Consider the following 25,836-nt stretch of genomic DNA (forward strand, 5'->3'; position numbering starts at 1 on the left):
TTTTAGGTTAACAATCTGGAATTTTTTTAGTATTTAATTCAGAAAGCAATAGAGGTCCCCATTACAGTCATATTTACTTAATTGTAAATTCTAACTGTATTATCAGAAATATGATTTTAATGCAAACTGGACACAAAGTAGAGAATTATAATAACTTTCCAGCATCTAAATGTATACTAGTTAACACATTCATTAAGATCTTGGTCTTCATATTCTTCAGGCAGAAGTTAGGTTGGGTGAAGCCTAGGTGGTGTTTCTTCTCTTCTCCATATTGGGCAAGGTGGAAGCCAACGAAACTGTGGAATGATCCAGGAATGAGAGGTATCAGCGGTGCCAGTTCTATGCCCTAGTGCTTGGTTAACAAAGATTTTTAAGCATTGGGGACTTATTTTCTCCATGACTCCTTTATCACTTTTCTTAAACTACCCAACTGCAGAGGATTAAGTTGTCACAAATTACTAGTATTAGTACCATGTTAACTGAATTTATATAGTTGTGTTGTTTTTCAACTTCCAGTTCAAAATAAATATTACTCTTAATATTTGTAGTAACTAGAGTCTAGTTGAAACTCTCTGCTACATTAAGATCATCCATGATGGAATGTTAGGCAATAAAAATTTCAGACTTTGTTCATCGTCTTTACTTTTATTTGCAGTTCTGGGAAATGCCAGTGTAAAGTGGGTGTCACCGGCTCTACGTGTAACCAATGCCAAGATGGATATTATGGCTTCAGTGAGAATGGCTGCTTACCCTGCCGATGCAGTAATCGTTCTGGCAGTTGTGATGCCCTCACAGGTACATATTTTCCTTAACTTTGTCACATAATTTGTCCATTGTTCTCTTTATTTTGAATTCCTTCAGAAATAGGTTGATTCTTCCCAAGTAGTTATTAAGGGTCTTCCTCTTCTAAGTAAGGTGTAATTGATCACAGCAAACCAAACTCCTATTACAACTTGAAAAAAATACATAAAGTTCAAAAATCATAATGTTAAAGGTTGGAGAACTATGGAAGAAATGAGAACTTGATGAACTAAAATTCTACCCAGGAAGAGTAGAACTCTTCTTTGGTGAACTGATGATCATCAGCCATTTTCCTCGTGGGGGATATTTGCTGATTCTGGGCACAGGCTAAGGAGCAGACTTGGCCCAAGCAGAGGAATTCTACTGGAGAAAAGATACAAGAAGATGCTAAGGCAGTTGTTTGGGGCTTTCCTGATGGATTGAAAACTAGAGGAGCCCCAAGCACAAGGCCAGTTTTACCACAGGACATTAGCTGACTGTGTATGAAGTGGGGGCTGTGCCAAAAAGGTAGAAAGAAATATTTTTCAATGTTGTGGTGTTTAGGAAACTAGATTCCTTTGGAGAGAAAGAAGGCCTTGTACAACACACAACTATCTCTTCCTCAAGACGTTACCAAATTCTAAAGGTGTGTATCATGGGACCTGAATTGCCAAAGGATAGTACTTAATCTCTTGCAGTCTTCCAGGGCTGAGGAGACACAGGCCTGGCAGGCTGTCAGTCAAAAGCCTGGGAGGGCCATGACCAAGAAATAGTGATAAACCAGAGATGTATTCCAACCTCAATCCAGCTCAGTCTCTGACTGGGTTGAGGTGATCCTCTTATTATATCTACCTAACAAAGGAAAGCCGGAGCCCTCCCTGGTTGTTTTATACACCATGTCTGGCATAGAATCAAAAAGCACTAAAGAATACAAAGAGGCAGGAAAATGTGACCAATAATAAAGAGAAAAAAATTGAACAATGTGAGCAGACGCACAGATAATCCAAGTATTAGAGTTACCATACAAAGACTTTAAAATTACTAAAATTAGTATTTTAAGAAAATAGAGGAAAAATTAGATAAAATAGGTGAAAAGAGGAAAAATTTCAACAGAGAAGGAAAGTATAAAAAAGAATCAAATGGACATTCTAGAGCTCAAAATACAACATCTGAAATTAAGAACACATTGGATGGATTTAAAGCAGATTGTGCACCGTGGAAGACAAGATTAGTAAACTCAAAGACAGTTTAATTAAAAATATCCAAGCTGAAGCATCGAGAGAAAATATAATGGAAAGAATAGAGCAAGAAAGACATGTGGAATATAGCCAAAAGGTCTAATATACATGCAGTTGGAGTCTCAGAAAGTGAGGTAAGACAGATAGGGACAAAAGCAATATCTGAAGAGATAAATGGCCAAGAATTTTCCAAACTGATGAAAGATACCAAACCACAGATTCAGAAAGCTCAACAAACCCCAAGTGGTATAGAAACAAAGAAAACCACATCTAGGCAATCTTAGTCAAACCACTAAAAACTAAAGATGGCTAACTTTTCAGATCTTCAGTTCCCCTAAATAAAAGGATTATAGATTCCTCCTTGGAAATCTATTTTTTTTCCTCAAAAAAAAATATCAAGACACAGTAGTAGGACAAGTACAATGTTTTTATGAGAGCAGACTAACAGAATATTGGAAATTAAAAGTGCCCTGGAAAAATCTGTGTTGAAAGCTTATACAAGCTTCCCCTGCTATCTGAAAGAGTGTTCCTATGAAACCTTTCGTAAGCCAAAATGAAGAAGCAATTACCATTAATTTATACGGGAAAAAAATTTTTGAGCATTCCCAGACCCCAAACCTACCAAATCATACCAAATAACATGAAACTCTTACGAGCTCTCTTAGGCTTTTCTGATACCTTAGGACACATCTTGCTAATGGATGCCCACAATAAATCTAGATAAATCAGAGATACTCACAAACACGTTTCAAAGCTATGGCGGCTTGATACTTAGATGCTGAGTGTAGTTCCCGGGGAAGGAGCTTGGTAATGCCACTCCAGCTGCTCAGGGTGCACGCTGCTTCTTTAATGGCTGGCTGCAAAACAAACATTGAACATTATTTCTGCTTTTTGTCTTTTTTCATAGAAGTGAAAATCCTCTTTGGATTTCTTTCAGTTAGTGAAAACAGGTACTAACAGGTCTTTCGCAGAAGTGAAGTGGTGTAAAGTGAACTTTTGCAAAGCAGGAAATACCTGTACCTTATTCTAATTCCCTATGGTGAAAAAAATTAACTTAGAAGAAATTGTATTGTCATTATTATTATTTGATCTGCCTTCTTGCCAGTTTTATCTTATGCTATTCTTTTTCCTTACTGTCTGTGATCTAGTCATACTGGCTTCTATTTTAAAAATGAGCTATGTTCCCTTGTCTCTCTCATACATGATCCCTTCTGCCTAGAATGGTTCTTCTAATCCACCCCTACTCCAGCCCTTATCCCTTTGCCTTATTAAATCATGTTCTTTCTTCAGGCCTTCAATTAAAGGTCAGCCCTGGTGGTGCAGTGGTTAAGAGCTACAGCTACTAACCAAAGGTCGGCAGTTTGAATCCACCAGTCACTCCCTGGAAACTCTTCCGGGTAGTTCTACTCTATCCTATAAGGGTAACTATGAGTTGAAATTGACTCGACAAAAAAAATTTTTTTTTTCTTAGAAAGCATTCCCTGACGCCCATAACTAAATGGCAATTCTTCTATTACATACTCTCATATGCACTTGTATTTATTTTTATAACACTTATCACAATTTATAATTCTATGTTTATTTGTGTGATTATGAGTCATGAATGACTCACTCACTGCATTGTAAGTTCCATAAGGGCAGGAGCAGTATCCGTTTTGTTCACCACTGTATATGCAATCTCTAGCACAAAGCTTGAGAAATAGTGACAAACAAACAAAAAACCCGTTGCCGCCGAGTCCGTTTCGACTCATAGCAACCCTATAGGACAGAGTGAACTGCCCCCATACGGTTTCCAAGGAGCGCCTGGTGGATTCAAACTGCCGACCTTTTGGTTAGCAGCCGTAGCTCTTAACCACTATGCTACCAGGGTTTCCATTGAGAAATAGTAAGTTCTCACTAAATGATGAATAAATAAATGAGTGGAAAAGCACACAGAGGAAAAACTAGTTTCAATTTTGCCTAACAACAGGAATGCTTTATCACACTGAGTCAATTTAAGTTGCCCCATAGATCTTTGATAGTACCAGAAAGCAGTCTATATTGCTGGTTCTCATTTTTAATTTTCATTGTAGCAATTAGACAACTTTCTTTAATGTCAAGTAAATCCTAGCCTGTCTGCTCTGGAGATTAATACTTTTAAAGCAAAAGAAATCCTTTTTCATGGTTATGACTACTAAAAGCAGCTAGTAATGAATTAAGTGAATTACTATTGTTTCTCTGTTTAGAAATATAATATAATAAAAGTGGGATTTAACATGCAGGAAAGCAAATACTTGATTTAAAACTGAAAGCTTTTTATAAAATCAGTCTTTCCTTTTGTCTCCAATGTGAGTTTTCAACACCGCTGTGAGACGGTTGCCCTCTGGTGGCCACTTTCTATAATTTCACAGTCCTTTTTCTTTTTTTTTTTTTTTTTTTTTTTGCCCTTGTAGGCTTTTTCTGGAAACCCTGGTGGCCTAGTGGCTAAGTGCTACGATTGCTAACCCAAGGGTTGGCAGTTCAAATCTGCCAGGTGCTCCTTGGAAACTCTATGGGGCAGTTCTACTCTGTCCTATAGGGTCACTATGAGTCGGAATCGACTCGTCGGCACTGGCTTTTTTGGTTTTAGGCTTTTACTACATACCTTTGTGTTTTAGATTGAAGTAGGTTTTTAAAGTAATCTTTTTGTAGTAAAATATACAGGGAAAAATCCTTTTGGAAATCAATTTAGCAATATATATCAGAAGGCTTAAAAATACTTCTTTGATCTCATAATTCTGTTTCTGGGTGCAAACAGATAATGCACTTAACTGCAAACTGAGAGGCTGGAGGTTTGAATCTACCCAGAGACACCTCAGAAGACAGGCCTGGTGATCTACTTCTGAAAAATCAACCACTGAAAACCCTATGGAGCACAGTTTTACCCTGACACACATGGGGTTGCCAGGAGTACAATTTTTTTTTTTTTTATAATTTTCATTGTGCTTTAAGTGAAAGTTTACAAATCAAGTCAGTCTCTCACATAAAAACCCATATACACCTTGCTACACACTCCCAATTACTCTCCCCCTAATGAGACAGCCCGCTCTCTCCCTCCACTCTCTCTTTTCATGTCCATTTCGCCAGCTTCTAACCCCCTCCACCCTCTCATCTCCCCTCCAGGCAGGAGATGCCAACATAGCCTCGTGTCCGCCTGATCCAAGAAGCTCACTCCTCACCAGCATCTGTCTCCAACCCATTGTCCTGTCCAAGCCATGTCTGAAGAGTTGGCTTCAGGAATGGTTCTGTCCTGGGCCAACAGAAGGTCTGGGGGCCATGACCACCGGGGTCCTTCTAGTCTCAGTCAGACCATTAAGTCTGGTCTTATGAGAATTTGGGGTCTGCATCCCACTGCTCTGTTGCTCCCTCAGGGGTTCTCTGTTGTGTTCCCTGTCAGGGCAGTCATCGGTTGTAGCCAGGCACCATCTAGTTCTTCTGGTCTCAGGATGATGTAGTCTCTGGTTCATGTGGCCCTCTCTGTCTCTTGGGCTCGTAATCACCTTGTGTCCTTGGTGTTCTTCATTCTCCTTTGATCCAGGTGGGTTGAGACCCATTGATGCATCTTAGATGGCTGCTTGCTAGCGTTTAAGACCCCAGACGCCACTCTTCAAAGTGGGATGCAGAATGTTTTCTTAATAGATTTTATCATGCCAGTTGACTTAGATGTCCCCTGAAACCATGGTCCCCAGACCCCTGCCCCTGCTATGCTGGCCTTTGAAGCATTCAGTTTATTCAGGAAACTTCTTTGCTTTTGGTTTAGTCCAATTGTGCTGACCTCCCCTGTATTGTGTGCTGTCTTTCCGTTCACCTAAAGTAGTTCTTATTTACTATCTAATTAGTGAATGCCCCTCTTCCACCCTCCCTCCCTCCCCCCTCTCGTAACCACAAAAGAATGTTTTCTTCTCAGTTTAAACTATTTCTCGAGTTCTTATAATAGTGGTCTTATACAATATTTGTCCTTTTGCAACTGACTAATTTCACTCAGCATGATGCCTTCCAGGTTCCTCCATGTTATGAAATGTTTCACAGATTCCTCACTGTTCTTTATCGATGCGTTGTATTCCATTGTGTGAATATACCATAATTTATTTATCCATTCATCCACTGATGGACACCTTGGTTGCTTCCATCTTTTTGCTATTGTAAAACAGTGCTGCAATAAACATGTTTGTGCATGTATCTGTTCATGTAAAGGCTCTTATTTCTCTAGGATATATTCCAGGGAGTGGGACTGCTGGATCATATGGTAGTTCTGTTTTTAACTTTTTAAGGAAGCGCTAAATCAATTTCCAAAGTGGTTGTACCATTTTACATTTCCACCAGCAGTGTATAAGTGTTCCAATCTCCCCACAGCCTCTCCGACATTTATTATTTTGTGTTTTTCGGATTAATGCCAGCCTTGTTGGAGTGAGATGAAATCTAATTGTAGTTTAGATCTGCATTTCTCTAATGGCTAAGGATCGTGAACATTTCTTCATATATCTATTAGCTACCTGAACGTCTTCTTTAGTGAAGTGTCTATTCATATCTTTTGCCCATTTTTTAATTGGGTTATTTGTCTTCTTGCCATTGAGTTTTTGCAGTATCATGTAGATTTTAGAGATCAGGCACTGATCAGAAATGTCATAGCTAAAACCTTTTTCCCAGTCTGTAGGTAGTCTTTTTACTCTTTTGGTGAAGTCTTTGGATGAGCATAGGTGTTTGATTTTTAGGAGCTCCCAGTTATCTAGTTTTTCTTCTACATTCTTTATAATGCTTTTTATACTGTTTATGCCATGTATTAGGGCTCCTAACGTTGTCCCTGTTTCTTCTCCCATGATGTTTATTATTTTAGATTTTATATTTAGGTCTTTGATCTGTTTTGAGTTAGTTTTTGTGCATGGAGTGAGGTATGGGTCTTGTTTCATTTTTTTGCAGATGAATATCTAGTTCTGCCAGCACCATTTGTTCAAAAGACTGTCTTTTCCTCATTTAACTTTTTTGGGGCCTTTGTCAAATATCACCTGCTCGTATGTGGATGGATTTAGGTCTGGATTCTCAATTCTGTTCCATTGGTCCATGTATCTGTTGTTGTACCAGTACCAGGTTGTTTTGACTGCTGTGGCGGTATAATAGGTTCTAAAATCAGGTAAAGTAAGGCCCAGGAGTCCAAACTGACTTCACAGCAACTGGTTATATGTATGCTGTTTTAACAGATTTACATTTCTCTTTTGATCTCCGCACCCAGGTATCCAACAGCCCATTTGATATCTTTACTCGAATGCCTTAACTGGTGTCACAAACCTAACACATCCCAAACAATTTTTTTATCCTATATCCCAAGCCTTCTTTCCCTCCATTGTTCTTAATTTGGTTACCCCAGCCCAGTTGCTCAGTCCAAAAGCCTAAGAGTCATAGTTGATTCTATTCTTTTTGTTACTGCAAATATCCCATCCATCAGGAGGTTTTATTACCCCTACCTTCAAAATACACCCTGGATCTAACCACTGTTTATGACTTTCTTTGCTGTCACCTTTGTTCAAGCCACCATCATCTCTCTGAATTACTTTGGCACCCTCTCATTTAATCTCTTTACCTCCTTTCTTGTCATTCCTGCCAGCCTCCCCCCACCCACCCACCACCACAGTCCACTCTCCACACAGCAACCAGAATGATCTTTTCAAAATGTAAAATGGGATCATGTTATTTCCATGCTTATATCCTCCAAAGTCTTCCCATCACTCTTGGAATAAAATTTAAACTTTTTTTCCATGGCCTACATGATATTATATTTTTTGGCTCCTGCCTTTCTCTCTGACCTCATCTTCTGTTACTCCTTTGTCACTTAGGCCCAACCATACTGGCTCTTACTCAGTTTGATAGGTTAAACTTTGCTTTCAGTCTTACAAAGAGGATCAGGCATTTCCTCCTACAACAAAGTACATTTCTGTATTTCTGACAGGTTTATATTTAAAGTATGAAATGGCAAAATAATAAGGAAAAAGCTTTTTACAGGTGGCAATTTACATTTTCAAAGCATCCCAGAATTTGGTTGGAAAGGAACCCTGCATTCTTTTCTTTGGTCAGGTATTTTCTTGGTTACTCCTACCAGATCTTAGAGGGGCATAGCCAAGGAACATGAGATCTTCAGAAAGCATTCATTTGTTTTTTGGCTTTGGTGGTCCACCCCTTTGGCCATCTTTCAGCAAATAGAATGTGAATTTTAAGGCAGTGTCATTCTAGGCAGAGCACAATGAACAAAGTTAAACTGCAGCTAATTTATATATATTGTTTATCATAAAAGGAGATCCCTGAATTTTATATTTTAAAGGGATCTTGCATCTCATCTAGTTCAGCTTTCTTAGTTTATAGATGGAGAAATTGAGGCATAGTGTTTCCCCCTTTGAAATACAGGTTCTGTTCCAATGACTTCAGCTTAAGTTGGTTCTGAAATAAGTTGAAAACCTCTTTGTTTTTTTAGTTTTCATTATTATTGCCTTTTATTAGTAGTATCTTTATAAATCTGATCTTTATTTGCCTATGTTGGCTGGAAACATTACATATAAACTTACAGGTTCAACATCTGCGCTCCTTGCTTCTTCAGTTATATGCATGTTATATAAGCCAAGCCACCAGCACCCCTCCCCATGGTTCTAAGTGTGGTTTGTGATACGTCGTAAATCAGGAACTACCCGTATCTACCTGTATTCACATTACTCTCCCGTTTTACAGATTAGAAAAGTGAAGTTCAGAGAAGCTATTTGCCTGAAGTCAAATAGCTGGTAAGAGGTGTAGCTGGGAATAGAGCTCAGATCTGGTATTAAATCCCATACCATTTTTCTTATGCTATTCTGACTCTCAGAAAGGAGTTGTAAATGGTCAGAAAAACAAATTCACATTATTTGTTTGTACTGTATGTGGATTTTAAAGGTTACGATCTTTATTTTTATTATAAAAAATATTCATTAGCTTTAAGTTTCTACATGAAATGTTTTGAGATTGCTTGAGTTCTTGAAATATTTTACATTATGTATGTGATATATTTTACAATGTGTTAATTTTGTAATCAGGGAAAAAAATCAAGATAATAAAAAATAAAAGCAGTACACACGCACTAGAGACAATTTGAAAATTTAAGGGGGAAAAACCACTAAAAGACCATTGTACCTCACAACTATTATTAGGTTTTTGGTGTTTTATGTCCAATCTATCTTCTTAATACATCAGTCTTTTTTCTCTATAGCTTTGTTCGTGTGCATGCTATTTTTAAAGCAGTGTAAAAGCGATATGTTTTTAAAAACTGATGAGTTTTATGTGATTAGTTGACATATTATACTTGCATTCATTTTTTTATGGTGGCCAAGGTATATATAACAAAATATTTGCCATCTTCAATGTGTACAATTATTGACATTAATTACGTTTACATATTGTGTAGCTATCATCCATTTTTATTTTTGAGATAACGTGTTTACCAAGTGGGGTTATTTTTTTCTCATTGACTTCTCGTTGTACAGCATGGCATAAATAAATGTTGTTGTTGTTAGGTGCTGTTGAGTTGATTCTGACTCATAGCAACCCTGTGTACAACAGAACAAAACACTGCCTGGTCCTGCAGCCATCCTCACAATCATTGTTATGCTGGAGTCCATTGTTGCAGCCGCTGTGCCAATCCATCTCATTGAGGGTCTTTCTCTTTTTCACTGACCCTCTGCTTTACCAAGCATGTTGTCCTTCTCCAGGGACTGGTCCCTCCTGATAACGTGTCCAAAGTATGTGAGACATAGTCTTGCTATTCTTGCTTCTAAGGAACATTCTGGTTATACTTCTTCCAAGATACATTTGTTCGTTCTTTTGGCAGTCCGTGGTATAGTCAGTATTCTTCACAGAGACCACAATTCTGGAATGCCTATTCTTCACAATGTTCTTCATAATTTTGATGATTCACATAGTCAAATGCCTTTGCATAGTAAATAAAACACAGGTAGACATCTTTCTAGTATTCTCTGTTTTCAGCCAGGATCCATTGGGCATCAGCAGTGCTATCCCTTGTTCCACATCCTCTCCTGAATTCAGCTTGAATTTCTGGCAGCTCCATGTCCGTATACTGCTGCTGCTGCTTTTGAATGATCTTCAGCAAAATTTTACTTGAGTGTGATATTAATGATATTGCTCTATAATTTCCACATTCCATTGGATCACATTTCTTTGGAATAGGCATAAATATGGACGTCTTCCAGTCGGTTGGCCAGGTAGCTGTCTTCCGAATTTCTTGGCATAGACAAGTGAGCACTTTCAGCACTGTGTCTATTGAAACATCGTAATTGGTATTCCATCAGTTCCTGGAGTCCTTGTTTTTTGCCAATGCCTTCAGTGCGGCTTGGACTTCTTCCTTCAGTACCATTGGTTCTTGATCATATGCTACATCCTGAAATGGATGAATGTTGGCCAATTCTTCTTGGTAGAGTCACTCTGTGTATTCCTTCCATATTTTTTTGATGCTTCCTGTGTCGTTTAATATTTTCCCCATAGAATTCTTCAATATTGTAACATGGGGCTTTGATTTTTTTCTTCAGTTCTTTCAGCTTGAGAAATGCCAAGGATGTTCTCCCCTTTTGGGTTTATAACTCCAGGTCTTTGCACATGTCGTTATAATACTTTACTTTGTCTTCTCAAACCACGCTTTGAAATCTGTTCATCTGTTTTACTTCATCATTTCTTCCTTTTGCTTTAGCTACTGGAAGTTCAAGAGCAACTTTCAGAGTATTTTCTGACATCCATTTGGTCTTTTCTTTCTTTCCTGTCTTTTAATGACCTCTTGCTTTCTTCACGTATGATGTTCTTGATGTAATTTCACAACTTGTCTGGTCTTTGGTCATTAGTTGTCAATGCATCAAATCTATTCTTGAGTCGGTCTCTAAATTCAGGTGGGATGTACTGAAGGTTGTACTTTGGCTCTTGTGGACTTGTTCTAATTTTCTTCAGTTTCAGCTTGAACTTGCCTATGGGCAATTGATGGTCTGTTCCTCAGTTGGTACCTGGCCTTGTTATGACTCATGATATTGAGCATTTCCATCCTCTGTTCCACAGATGTAGTCGATTTGATTCCTGTGTATTCCATCTGGTGAGGTCCATGTGTGTAGCTGCCGCTTAAGTTGGTGAGAAAAGATATTTGCAATGAAGAAGCCATTAGTCTTGAAAAATTCAATCATGCAATCTCTGATCATTTCTATCACCAAGACCATATTTTCCAACTACTGACCCTTCTTTGTTTCTGACTTTTGCATTCCAATGACCAATAATTTTCAATGCATCCTGATTGAATGTTTGATCGATTTCAGACTGCAGAAGTTGGTAAAAATCTTCAATTTCTTCCTCTTTGGCCTTAGTGTTTGGTGCATAAATTTGAATAATAAATTTGAAGACCTGTTAACTGGTCTTCCTTGTAGGCATATGAATATTACTCTATCACTGACAGCATTGTACTTCAGGATAGATCTTGAAATGTTCTTTTTGACGATGAATCCAATGGCATTCCACTTCAAGTTGTCATTCCCAGCATAGTAGACCATGTGATTGTCTGATTCAAAATCTCCAGCACCAGTCCATTTCAACTCACTAATGTCTAGGATATTAATGTTTATGCGTTCCATTTCATTTTTGATAATTTACAATTTTCCTACACTCATACATTCCATGTTCCAATTATTAATGGATGTTTACAGCTGTTTCTTCTCATTTTGAGTCATGCCATATCAGCAAATGAAGGTCCCGAAAGCTTGACTTCACTGGTGTCATTAAGGTGAACTCTACTTTGAGAAGTCAGCTCTTTCCCAGTTGTATTTTCAGTGCTTTCCAACCTGAGAGGCTCGTCTTCTGGCACCATTTCTGACAGTGTTCTGCTGCTATTCATAAAGCTTTCACTGGGTAACTCTTTTCAGAAGTGGACTGTTGGGCCCTTCTTCCTGGTCTGTCTTAGCGTGGAAGCTCAGCTGAAACCTGTCCGCCATGGGTGACCCTGCTGGTATCTGAATACCAGTGGCATAGCTTCCAGCATCACAGCAACACACAAGCCCCCACAGCACCACAAACTGAGAAGTGTGTGGGGGCATAAATAAACAGTACTGAGAAATTCTGAAAAAAATTTCAAAACATTCCAATATAAATGGCTTAAGAGAGTGACATATATTATGGTAAGCAGAAAAGCTTGGGATCTTATCTAAAATAGTAAAAATAGTAATAATAAAGCATGTGGGCCCAGTAGCATTATATGTGCCATCTTGAAGGTGCAATGTATTAAAATATGTGGATATTACCGTTTTTTAATAATGGTAGCAACATGGCCTTTCCTTCCCAAATTAGTCACAGGTGAAGAGCATATTTTTGGAATGTATCCTGCCCCAAACATCCATATTCTGATACGGAACTGTTAGCTTTTTTGAGATATTTTTATATTAAAGCTTAGCACTTTATCAGAATTTCTTTTCTTAAAAAATATTTCCATTGAACATGTTTAGTAGGGGGAGAGCGAGTAGACAGATTTTACACATAATGCAGGAGTTGACTTTTTCCAATCTGCAGAGCACTTTGGCATTTGAGATTATTTTATTATCACTACCAAAATCTAAATTTCCTAGTCTGTATTTTCCAAATATTTTTATTATCTCAAAGATACATAGTTAAAGAGGGATGAGCATCTAAGAAGGTCTGGAAAGAAGCCAGACCCGAGTGTCTGTGACTCTGCGTGTGCTACTTGGTTACGTGTGCGGCAAACATCAGCAATATCAGGCCTTGAAAAATTGCATGAATAAAAGTGGTGATAGTTACCTGAAAGTTTGATTTAATTCAAAGCTAAATATTCACATAATAAAGTTTTGATGGTGTCTTTCCTGTTTAGTTCATGAAATTTTGGGGGAATTCTACTGTAATCTGTTAAGAATTGAGATTTGGCATGTATGTTAGTAACATTTGCTCTTTTTGGATTTTCAAGTCTTGCTGCAGTTGTCAGACCATTTTATTTCTCAGCCTCATTTTCTCTTCTCTTTTTTGTAAGGATTTCACTAGTAAGAAAAAGAAATCAAATTACAAAACTGTTTATAAATAGTTTTATCATTGAACTGTATTTATCTTATCATGGAAAATTTCTTCATCTTCCTGGGTTTCTGTGTAGAGAGTTTACTCTCTTATTTCTGTGATAGTAGTTCTAGGTGTCCCTTTGAATCTCTGTGGCCCCTTAAAGAAGCAATGTAAATGACACTGGACATTGTCATTCCCTGCTTTCACATGTCATGCTGCTTCGCTACCTGTAGAGCATCCTTTCTAACTTAGAAATAGAGTACCAAAGGAGTATTATTACAAAATATATAACTTTGCTTGCCTCCTTCCTTTTAGTTTTCTCAATTGTTTTATTTTTATTTGGAATTTTTAAATATAAAAGCGAATGAAGAATAATATAACAAACTCCATGTACCCACACTCAGAATTAATAAATATTAACATTTTTGTACTTTGCTTCGTATTTATACGTGTGCGAATAGTTATATATTTGAAATAGAACATTTCAAATGAAGTTGGGATCCTCTTTGTTTTCCTCCCTAGCCCTATTTTTCTCTCTCCCTCCACAGAGGTAAGCAGAGCATAAAATTTGCCTATACCCTCTCAGTGTACATTTAAATTTTTACTGCACATATGTGTATTCATATGCTTAGTGTGTTGTATATCTGTATACTTAGTATTGCTTGGTGTGGTTTTGCATAACTGTTGTCCTTCTGTATGTATCATTCTGCAATTTGCCTTTTCCAACCAATGTTTTTAAGGTTTATACATGTTTAGACATATAGGTCTAGTTCAGCTATTTAACTAGAATATCCTCTCACTTTTCCTGGCTAACTCTTTTTGCTATAGGCATGGTTTTTGAAAATTACTATATTTTCAGAGTTCATCTTTAACTCTTTAAATATATATATTTTTTCTTTTAGGTGCTTGTTTAAGCTGCCAGGGAAATAGCAAAGGGGATCACTGTGAAGAATGCAAAGAAGGGTTTTATCAGAGACCTGATGCCACTAAAGAATGTCTTCGCTGCCCTTGTTCAGCAGTGACATCTACAGGCAATTGCATCATAGGTAAGGCCTTTCTCTGAATCTTCATTTTAGGGAAAAAATAGTGAATCAGTTATCAATAGGCATAAATGGCTTTGATGAATCAAGTTTTGGATGTTGTAAGTGAAAGGGAGTTATAAAAACAGCAAAGAAACCTCAATAAAGGTAAAAAAAAAAAAACAGCAAAGATTTGCCTTATAATCAAAGCAAATAAATATGTGAAATGAGACTTAAAATTTCTAAAAAGCAGCATAATGAGTTAATACAGGATCTTCAAGATAAGGAAAATGGGAAGCTTCTGATCCAGACATAAATTGCTCACCTATTTAATGGTTATATTCACTAATTCATTCTTCCTGGGTACTAAATAGTGTTGATTAATTGTATCTATAGAATAATTTTACAAATATTGTTAACTCTCATTTATTGCTGGTGTTTTAGTTATCTATTACTGCGTAATTACGCCAAAATTTAGTGCCTTAAAACAATAAACATTTAGTATCTCCCATTGTTTCTGTTAGGAATTTGGGAGCAGCTTAGCTAGATGGTTCTGGTTTGGGGTTCCTTCCTTTCTCCTTCCCTCCCTCCATCCCTTCCTCCCTTCCTTTACATAACAGCTTTTTTGAGATATAATTCACCTATTTAAAGTATACAATTCAGTGGTTTTTAGTATAGTCACCATGTTGTGTAACTATCATCACAATAAATTTTACAACACTTTCATAACCCCCACCCCCGAAAAACCCTGTACCAATTAGCGATCACTCCCTTTTTCCCCCACCACCTGCTCCCCAACCCTAGGCAACCACTAGCCTACTTTTGGTCTGTATAGATTTGCCAACTCTGAACATTTCATGAAAGTGTAATCATAAAGTATGTGGACTTTTGTGAATGACTTCTTCATTTATCATCATATTTTCAAGGTTCCTCCATGTTATAACATGTACTGTGAACATCATGTACAACTTTTTGTGTGTACATATGTTTTCATTTCTCTTGGATATATACCTAGTACAATTACTGAGTCATATGGTAACTCTATATTTAACCTTTTGAGGAACTGCCAGACTTCTTCCAAAATGACTGAACCATTTTAAAATCCCATCAGCATTGTATGAGGGTTCCAAGTTCTCCACATCCTCACCAACCCTTGTTATTATATCTTTTATATTGTAGCTATCTTAGTGGGTGAGAAATGGCATCACACTGCTGTTTTAATTTGCATGTCCTTGATGGCTAATCACGTGCTTATCGGCCTTTTCTATATCTTTTTAGAGAAATGTCTATTTAGATCCTTTGCTCATTTTTATATTTGGTTATTTATCTATCTATCATTGAGTTGAAGGAGCTTATATGTATATACATATACACACACTAGATAGACTATATACATACACACTAGATAGAATATGTGTATCACTAGGTAGAATATATATATATATACTCACACTAGATAGAATATATATACACACTATCTAGTGTGTGTATATAGATATATATATATTCTACCTAGTGTGTGTATATAGATAGATAGATAGAAGATAGAAGTTCCTTATCATATATTGATTTGCAAATATTTTTTCTCATTCTGAAGATTGTTTTTTAACTTTCTTAGCGGTATCCTTTGTAGCACAAATGTTTTCAATTTTGATGAAGTTATATTTATCTACCTTTTCTTTTGTTGCTTGTGGTAGCTTGGGGTCTCTCATGAAGTTGTAATCAAGATGTGTCAGGCAGGGCTGCAGTTATTTGAAGGCTTGATCAGGGCTGGAGAATCCACTTCCAAGATGGCTTGCTAAAGGCAGAGGGCTGATTTCTCAACATGTGTACCTCTTCATAGGGCTATTTGAATGTCCTACAACATGACAACTAGCTTTCCCTAGATCAAATGATCCAAGAAAGATCAAGATGAAAGCTGCAGTGTATTTTATGACCTAGCCTCTGAAATCATAGAATGTCATTATCTCAATATCCTATTGATTACATGTGTCTGCCCTAGTCAGTGTGGGAGGAGACTACACGAGGGTGTGAATACCAGGAGGTGGGGATTATTAAAGGTCATCTTGAAAGCTGATTACTGCACCGGGTAATGGGAACTGAAGTGTTTCTCTTTTAATAGGAAGGTCTGTTTTATTCTGCAAGTGGTTATGGAGCACCTAGGGCGTGCTTGCCATTGTGCTAGGCAGGGGATTCAAAGATATAAAGAATTAAAAGTTACCCTTGTTCTAAAGGAGTTTACAGTCTACTAGGGAGAGAAAAACACATAAATAAAGCACTAAAAATAGCAAATGTATATATAGGATATGGTGGGGCGAAAAAGAAGGGAGTTCCGTTCTACATGGGAATGAACGTCAGACGATTTTTACTAAAAGAGGTGCTGTACCTTATTAATTATCACCATGTATGTGAGTGCATATTAACCATTTAGGATAAATTAGAAGGAGTGCTATCTGGAGTCAGGAAAATGAAAAATAATATTGCGTATTAAATCTAAGTCTGTTTCCACAATATCAGGATACTGTAGTGGATTTTTTATTTTTATAAGCATATCAACATGCTGTTAATGTCAAAGAATTTAAGATTTTAGAATTTCATAGAAATTTTAAATAAGAGCTAAAATTATATTAGTCCTTTGCCTTTCTTTTGAATACAGGGCCTGCCTTATGATAGTTGCTTTGTAAATGATTTTTGAATAAGTGAATTAATTCACTGCCATATGATAAATTTTAAAAGTTAGAAGCCTTTTTATGGAAAGATAATGCCTAACAAAAGCAGTATGCTTGAAATCCTTTGATTTTGTGTTCAATTTCTGCCTTTCCCAGGGACTATAAACTTGTATAGTCACTATTTATGTTGTTGAAAAGATATATTTCCAATGACCAGGTGTTGGTCATGCAAATTCTTTCATGTGATCTCCGGCATCATTTCTATCACCAAAGCCATATTTTCCAACTACTGATCCTTCTTCTTTGTTTTCAACTTTTGCATTCCCATCATCAGTAATTATCAATGCATCTTGATTGCATGTTTGATCAATTTCGGACTGCAGAAGTTGGTAGAAATCTTCAATTTCTTCCTCTTTGGTTTTAGTAGTTAGTGTGTAAATTTGAAAAATAATGGAATTAACTGGTCTTCTTCGTATGGATATTATCCTGTCACTGACAGCATTGTACTTCAGAACACATCTTGAAATGTTCTCTTTGACAACAAATGTGACACTGTTCCTCTTCAGTTTGTCATTCCAGGCATAGTAGACCATATGACTGTCTGATTTAAAATGGCCAATACCAGTCCATTTCAGCTCACTAATGCCTAGGATATCAATCTTCAAGCATTTGATTTCATTTTTGACAACTTCCAATTTTCCTTGATTCATACTTCATACTTTCCACATTCTAGTTACTAATGAATGTTTACTGCTGTTTGTTCTCGTTTTGAGTCATGCCACATCAGCAAATGAAGGTCCCGAAAACTACTCCATCCGTTAGATTCATTAAGGTCAATTCCAAGGAGGCAGCTCTTCCTCAGCTGTATTTTGAGTGCCTTCCAACCTGAGGGGCTCATCTTCCAGCACTATATCAGACAATGTTTTGCTGCTACTCATAAGATTTTCACTGGCAATTTTTTTTCAGAAGTAGATCACCAGGTCTTTCCTCCTAGTATGTTTTAGTCTGGAAGCTCCACTGAAACCTGTCCCCCATGGGTGACCCTGCTGGTATTTGAAATACTGGTGGCATAGCCTCCAGCATCACAGCAACATGCAAGCCACCACAGTACAACAAACTGACAGATGAGGGATTGTATATAATATTCTTAGAGGTACACTTTAAAAAAAAAAAAAAAATAAGTAGAGAGAATATAATCAATATAATCAATCTCCTATACCCATCATCCACTCTCAGTAATTAACCATACCAGACCAATCTCATTTCATCTCTACTTTCATGCAAAGTTCCCTAACCTGTCCCAAGAATTAACTCACTACCTTCCCTACCCTCAGATTATCTGTTTTCAAGGTGATTACTTTTTTCTTTTTACTGAAAGTTTTGGGCATCAAAGTACAGGTTTTGAAAAATCTGGATCTCATCCTAAGGCTTTTTAAGAATTGTAACAACTAAACAAAATTATGGATTAGAAAAATGTCTGGAAAAAAGCGCTTGTGTAGAGGATTGGAGCTGGAATGAGCATTTCATCCAATGGTTTTTTATTGTATTTCTGGGAACCCTAGGTTTACTTTGAGTTGCTTCATGGTTTCATCTTAGTTGAAGTGAGTAGTAAGAGGAGTAGAAGGGGGTTTGAGATTTCTATCTCTTCCTTCAAACATAATAGCAGTTATCTTTTTTACATATTGGGTAATGAGCAAAGTTTTATTTGGGGTGGGAAGGAATGTTCTTCACCTAAAAAAAAAAAAAAAGGAAAACCAATGTGTTCAGTCTCTATAGTCATGGTCATACAGCTACTAAATAATAGAACTGGGACTAGAATTAATTTTTTCCTGATTGCTAGGCCAGTACACCTTCCACTGAATATATATGACAGGCTACTCAAATTTTTATTGACTTCAGTTCTTTTATATTAACATTAGGTTTATTTTATCTCAACTGTGGGATAACTTGACTTTATCATATTTTTATGTAGTATCTAATGGTTACCAGAAATGTCATTAAAGGAAAAGAATATTAATCATGAAATTATTATACATTAGACCTATTTTATTTTGTAAATGAATTGACAGTAATAATAGATTTTTTTTTTCCTGTTCTCAACTATGTTATTTCAAAACTCTAAGGGGCCTACAAGTCTTATTAGGATCCATGTTCAAAAAAGTAATCTTCAAATTAGTCTTTATATCAGGGAAATACGTGCCAAAACTTAAATCTGACATGCTGGCATTATATAACTTGCTTAATCATACTGTATTTTTCAATTATACCATTGATTTTATATTTAGCCTTTATTTAGTTGGCTTTTAAAAAGGCATTTTTAACAAATCCAATATGCATAGAGACCATTTACTATGTGCAAGCTCTATTCTAGGTGCTTTGGATAATGACAAGAGAATGAAGACCTGGTTCCTAACCTTCAGGAGCTCATGTTGTAGAAAGGGAGGTAACTGTAACCCAGGGTGGAAACTGGTCAGAGGTACAAAACTAGAGTGATGAGAGTTTAGAGGTGGGAGGATCCTACTGGGAGATACAGAGAGGTCTTCACGGAGAAGGTGACGTTTGAAATGGGCCTTGAAGAGTGTAGATTTGGACATCTAGAAAAGTACCCACGTAGAGGTAGATAGGAAATCAATGCCAAACATTGAACAGGGTCTTGACAAGTCCAATTTGGCATCCATGCATTCCAAAGCACATATTGAGCTCACACTGTAGACTCGGGGTAGGAAGTACTGAGTTGATTCGGATAGTTTAATGCTGTCAGACTTCACAGTTTCTAATGGAGAGACTAACATACAAACAAGCAAGTGCAGTGCCGAATGTCATGGATTTATGCACTACCACCTGTTGCTGTCGAGTCGATTTTGACTCAGCAATCCTGTAGGACAGCGTAGAACAGACCCATAGGGTTTCCAAGGAGCACCTGGTGGATTTTAACTGCCGACCTTTTGGTTGGTAGCCGTAGCTCTTAGCCACTACGCCACCAGTGTTTCCCTATGTACTACAGTGGATGCAGAAAAGTGAGAACAATTTCTCTCTCTGCAGTGGGGGAATATCAACAAAGGCTTCAGAGATGAGGTGATATAAAATCTGAGTCTTGTGATGAATGTTGGCATTTAGCAGATGGCCAGGAGAAGGAAGGATGTTTCAGATAAAGGGATTGTTATGAGGAAAGGCACAGAAATGTTAAAACAACTTGTTTGATCAAGGAGCTAGTTAGAAACGGCAGAAACATAGTAAAAGGTGGAGGGAGTAGAACATGGGGCAGGGCTTTTGAATGTCATGTCTTGAAGTCTAGTTGGTCTGTACATGAAAGACTTTTACAAACCTTGATTTCAATCCTTCAATCTATTTTCTTTTTTTTTTTTATTGTGCTTCAAGTGAAAGTTCACATATCAAGCCAGTCTCTCATACAAAAATGTATACACACCTTGCTATGTACTCCTAATTGCTCTCCCCCTAATGAGATAGCACACCCCTTCTCTCCACCCTGTATTCCCCATGTCCTTTCAGCCAGCTTCTGTCCCCATCTGCCTTCTCATCTCCCCTCCAGACAGGAGCTGCCTACACAGTCTCATGTGTCTACTTGAGCCAAGAAGCTTACTCCTCCCCAGTATCATTTTCTGTCTTATAGTCTAGTCCAACCCCTGTCTGAGGAGTTGGCTTTGGGAACAGTTCCAGTCTTGGGCTAACAGAAGTTCTGGGGGCCATGACCTCCGGAGTCCTTCCAGTCTCAGTTAGACCACTAAGTCTGATCCTTTTTTATGAGAATTTGAGGTCTCTATCCCACTGCTTATCTGCTCCATCAGGGATTCTCTGTTGTGTTCCGTGTCAGGGCAGTCATTGGTTGTAGCTGGGCACCATCTAGTTCTTCTGGTCTCAGGCTGTTGTAGGCTCTGGTTTATGTGGCCCTTTCTGTCTCTTGGGCTCATAATTACCTTGTGTCTTTGGTGTTCTTCATTTTCCTTTGCTCCAGGTGGGTTGAGACCAATTGATGCATCTTAGATGGCCGCTTGCTAGTGTTTAAGACCCCAGATGCCACTCTCCGAAGTGGGATGCAGGTGTTTTCTTAATAGATTTTATTATGCCAATTGACTTAGATGTCCCCTGAAACCATGGTCCCCAGACCCCCTCCCCTGCTACCCTGGTCTTTGAAGCATTTGGTTTATTCGGGAAACTTCTTTGCTTTTAGTTTAGTTCAGTTGTAGTGACTTCTCCATATTTTGTGTTGTCTTTCCCTTCATCTAAAATAATTCTTGTCTACTATCTAATTAGAGAATACCCCTCTTCCTCCCCACCCTCATAACCATCAAAGAATATTTTCTTCAGTGTTTAAACTATTTCTCGAGTTCTTATAATAGTGGTCTCGTAGAGTATTTGTCCTTTTACAACTGACTAATTTCATTTGGCGTAATGCCTCCCAGATTCCTCCATGTTATGAAATGTTTCACAGATTCATCATTGTTCTTCATCCATCTGTAGTATTCCATTGTGTGAATATACCATGATTTATTTATCCACTCAATCTGTTGATGCACACTTTGGTTGCTTCCATCTTTTTGCTATTGTAAAACAGTGCTGCAGTGAACATGGGTGTGCATATATCTGTTTGTGTAAAGGCTCTTATTTCTCTAGGACATATTTCAAGGAGTGGGATTGCTGGATCGTATGGTAGTTCTATTTCTAGCTTTTTAAGGAAGTGCCAAATCGATTTCCAAAGTGGTTGCACCATTTTACATTCTCACCAGCCGTGTATAAGTGTTCCAATCTCTCCAACATTTATTATTTTGTGTTTTTTTGGATTAATGTCAGCCTTGTTGGAGTGAGATAGTATCTCATTGTAGTTTTGATCTGCATTTCTCTAATTGCTAATGATTCTGAACATTTGCTCATGTATCTGTTAGCTGCGTCAATGTATTCTTTGATGAAGTGCCTGTTCATACCCTTTGCTCATTTTTTAATTGGGTTGTCTTTTTGTTGTTGAGTTTTTGCAGTATCATATAGATTTTAGAGATCAGATGTTGACTGGAATTGTCACAGCTAAAAACTTTTTCCCAGTCTGTAGGTAATCTTTTTATGCTTTTGGTGAAGTCTTTGATGAGCACAGGTGTTTGATTTTTAGGAGCTCCCAGTTATCTAGTTTCTCTTCTGGTGTTTGTGCATTGTTAGTAATATTTTTTATACTGTTTATGCCATGTATTAGGGCTCCTGGCGTTGTCCCAATTTTTTTTTCTGTGATCTTTATTCGTTTTAGATTTTGTATTTAGGTCTTTGATCCATTTTGAATTAGTTTTTGTACATGATGTGAGATATGGGTCTTGTTTCATTTTTTTGCAGATGGACATCCTGTTATGCCAGCACCATTTATTAAAAAAAGACTGTCTTTTCCCCATTTAACTGACTTTGGGCCTTTGTCAAATATCAGCTGCTCATATGTGGATAGATTTTTGTCTGGATTCTCAATTCTGTTCCATTGTATCTGTTCCATATGTATCTGTTGTTGTACCAGTACCAGGCTGTTTTGACTAGTGTGGTGGTATAATATGTCCTAAAATCAGGTACTGTGAGACCTCCAACTTTGTTCTTTGTTCAGTAATGCTTTACTTACCCAGGGCCTCTTTCCCTTCCATATGAAGTAGGTGATTTGTTTCTCTATCTCATTAAAAAAAAGTCATTGGAATTTGGATTTGAATTGCATTATATCTATAGATCATTTTTGGTATAATAGACATTTTTACAATGTTGAGTCTTCCTATCCATGAGCAAGGTATGTTTTCCACTTACGTAGGTCTCTTTTGGTTTCTTGCAGTAGTGCCTTGTAGTTTTCTTCGTATAGGTCTTTTACATCTCTAGTTAGATTTGTTCCTAAGTATTTTATCTTCTTGGGGGCTATGGTAAATGGTATTGATTTGGTGATTTCCTCTTTGCTGTTCTGTTCGTGTAGAAGAATCCAACTGATTTTTATATGTTTATCTTGTATCCTGAAATCTTCTATTAGTTCAGTAGTTTTCTTGAGGATTCTTTAGGGTTTTCTATATAAGATCATGTCATCTGCAAGTCGATATACTTTTACTTCTTCCTTACCGATCTGGATGTCCTTTATTTCTTTATCTAACCTAATTGCTCTGGCTAGGACCTCCAGCACAATGTTGAATAAGAGTAGTAAAAAAGGGCATCCTCGTCTGGTTCCTGTTCTCCAGGGGAATGCTTTCAGACTCTCTCCATTTACAATGGTGTTGGTTGTTGGCTTTGTATAAATGTTCTTTATTATGTTAAGGAATTTTCCTTCTATTCCTACTTTGCAGAGAGTTTTTGTCATGAATGGGTGTTGGACTTTGTCAAATGCCTTCTCTGCATCAATCTACAATCTATTTTTTTTTTTTTTGAATCTATAAACATTTATTATCATTACTTTCTTTTTTTTGACAGGAAAGGCATGTTTATTTCATTGTACAAGGAAAAGGAGTTAGTCAGAGCTGCTGTTGCCAAGACTGCTTGCCAATGGTGGGGAGGCAGGCTACTTTTAAAGGGGTTTACAAGTAGGGAGTTCGTACAAGTTAGGGCAGCAACATTCTTTTTTTTTTTTTTTTAATTAACTTTTATTAAGCTTCAAGTGAACATTTACAAATCCAATCAGTCTGTCACATATAAGTTTACATACATCTTACTCCGTACTCCCACTTGCTCTCCCCCTATTGAGTCAGCCCTTTCAGTCTCTCCTTTCGTGACAATTTTGCCAGCTTCCCTCTCCCTCTATCCTCCCATCCCCCCTCCAGACAAGAGTTGCCAACACACTCTCAAGTGACCACCTGATATAATTAGCTCACTCTTCATCAGCATCTCTCTCCCACCCACTGACCAGTCCCTTTCATGTCTGATGAGTTGTCTTCGGGGATGATTCCTGTCCTGTGCCAACAGAAGGTCCAGGGAGCATGGCTGCCGGGATTCCTCTAGTCTCAGTCAGATCATTAAGTATGGTCTTTTTATGAGAATTTGGGGTCTGCATCCCACTGATCTCCTGTTCCCTCAGGAGTTCTCTATTGTGCTCCCTGTCAGGGCAGTCATCGATTGTGGCCAGGCACCAACTAGTTCTTCTGGTCTCAGGATGATGTAGGTCTCTGGTTCATGTGGCCCTTTCTGTCTCTTGGGCTCTTAGTTGTCGTGTGACCTTGGTGTTCTTCATTTTCCTTTGCTCCAGGTGGGTTGAGACCAATTGATGCATCTTAGATGGCCGCTTGTTAGCATTTAAGACCCCAGATGACACATTTCAAAGTGGGGTGCAGAATGTTTTCATAATAGAATTATTTTGCCAATTGACTTAGAAGTCCCCTCAAACCATGTTCCCGAGACCTCCGCCCCAGCTCCGCTGACCTTTGAAGCATTCATTTTATCCCGGAAACTTCTTTGCTTTTGGTCCAGTCCAATTAAGCTGACCTTCCATGTATTGAGTGTTGTCTTTCCCTTCACCCAAAGCAGTTCTTATCTACTGATTAATCAATAAAAAACCCTCTCCCTCCCTCCCTCCCTCCCCCCTTCGTAACCACAAAAGTATGTGTTCTTCTCAGTTTTTACTATTTCTCAAGATCTTATAATAGTGGTCTTATACGATATTTGTCCTTTTGCCTCTGACTAATTTCGCTCAGCATAATGCCTTCCAGGTTCCTCCATGTTATGAAATGTTTGACAGATTCGTCACTGTTCTTTATCGATGCGTAGTATTCCATTGTGTGAATATACCACAATTTATTTACCCATTCATCTGTTGATGGACACCTTGGTTGCTTCCAGCTTTTTGCTATTGTAAACAGAGCTGCAATAAACATGGGTGTGCATATATCTGTTTGTGTGAAGGCTCTTGTTTCTCTAGGGTATATTCCGAGGAGTGGGATTTCTGGGTTGTATGGTAGTTCTATTTCTAACTGTTTAAGATAACGCCAGATAGATTTCCAAAGTGGTTGTACCATTTTACATTCCCACCAGCAGTGTATAAGAGTTCCAATCTCTCCGCAGCCTCTCCAACATTATTTTGTGTTTTTTGGATTAATGCCACCCTTGTTGGAGTGAGATGGAATCTCATCGTAGTTTTAATTTGCATTTCTGTAATGGCTAATGATCGAGAGCATTTTCTCATGTATCTGTTGGTTGCCTGAATATCTTCTTTAGTGAAGTGTGTGTTCATATCCTTAGCCCACTTCTTGATTGGGTTGTTTGTCTTTTTGTGGTTGAGTTTTGACAGAATCATGTAGATTTTAGAGATCAGGCGCTGGTCTGAGATGTCACAGCTGAAAATTCTTTCCCAGTCTGTAGGTGGTCTTTTTACTCTTTTGGTGAAGTCTTTGGATGAGCATAGGTGTTTGATTTTTAGGAGCTCCCAGTTATCTGGTTTCTCTTCATCATTTTTGGTAATGTTTTGTATTCTGTTTATGCCTTGTATTAGGGCTCCTAGGGTTGTCCCAATTTTTTCTTCCATGATCTTTATCGTTTTAGTCTTTATGTTTAGGTCTTTGATCCACTTGGAGTTAGTTTTTGTGCATGGTGTGAGGTATGGGTCCTGTTTCATTCTTTTGCAAATGGATATCCAGTTATGCCAGCACCATTAGTTAAAAAGACTATCTTTTCCCCAATTAACTGACACTGGTCCTTTGTCAAATATCAGCTGGATGGATTTATATCTGGGTTCTCAATTCTGTTCCACTGGTCTATGTGCCTGTTGTTGTACCAGTACCAGGCTGTTTTGACTACTGTGGCTGTATAATAGGTTCTGAAATCAGTTAGAGTGAGGCCTCCCACTTTCTTCTTCTTTTTTAGTAGTGCTTTGCTTATACGGGGCTTCTTTCCCTTCCATATGAAATTGGTGATTTGTTTCTCTATCCCCTTAAAATATGACATTGGAATTTGGATCGGAAGTGTGTTATATGTATAGATGGCTTTTGGTAGAATAGACATTTTTACTATCCATGAGCAAGGTATGTTTTTCCACTTAAGTATGTCCTTTTGAATTTCTTGTAATAGAGCTTTGTAGTTTTCTTTGTATAGGTCTTTTACATCCTTGGTAAGATT

At 37.7% G+C, this 25,836-nt stretch overlaps 1 protein-coding gene across 1 annotated transcript in view; it reads left to right on the forward strand.

Moving 5' to 3' along the window:
- The window catches only part of MEGF9 (multiple EGF like domains 9), a 137,201-nt gene that overhangs the window by 98,126 nt on the left and 13,239 nt on the right, over positions 1-25,836 (forward strand). Inside the window, exons 3-4 of the mRNA XM_023545342.2 lie at positions 656-795; positions 13,994-14,137. Coding sequence (XP_023401110.2) covers positions 656-795; positions 13,994-14,137 — 284 coding nt within the window. The remainder of the gene's footprint in view (positions 1-655; positions 796-13,993; positions 14,138-25,836) is intronic.

This window comes from Loxodonta africana, chromosome 9, assembly GCF_030014295.1.
Source record: "Loxodonta africana isolate mLoxAfr1 chromosome 9, mLoxAfr1.hap2, whole genome shotgun sequence".
Classification (NCBI taxonomy): Eukaryota; Metazoa; Chordata; class Mammalia; order Proboscidea; family Elephantidae; genus Loxodonta; species Loxodonta africana.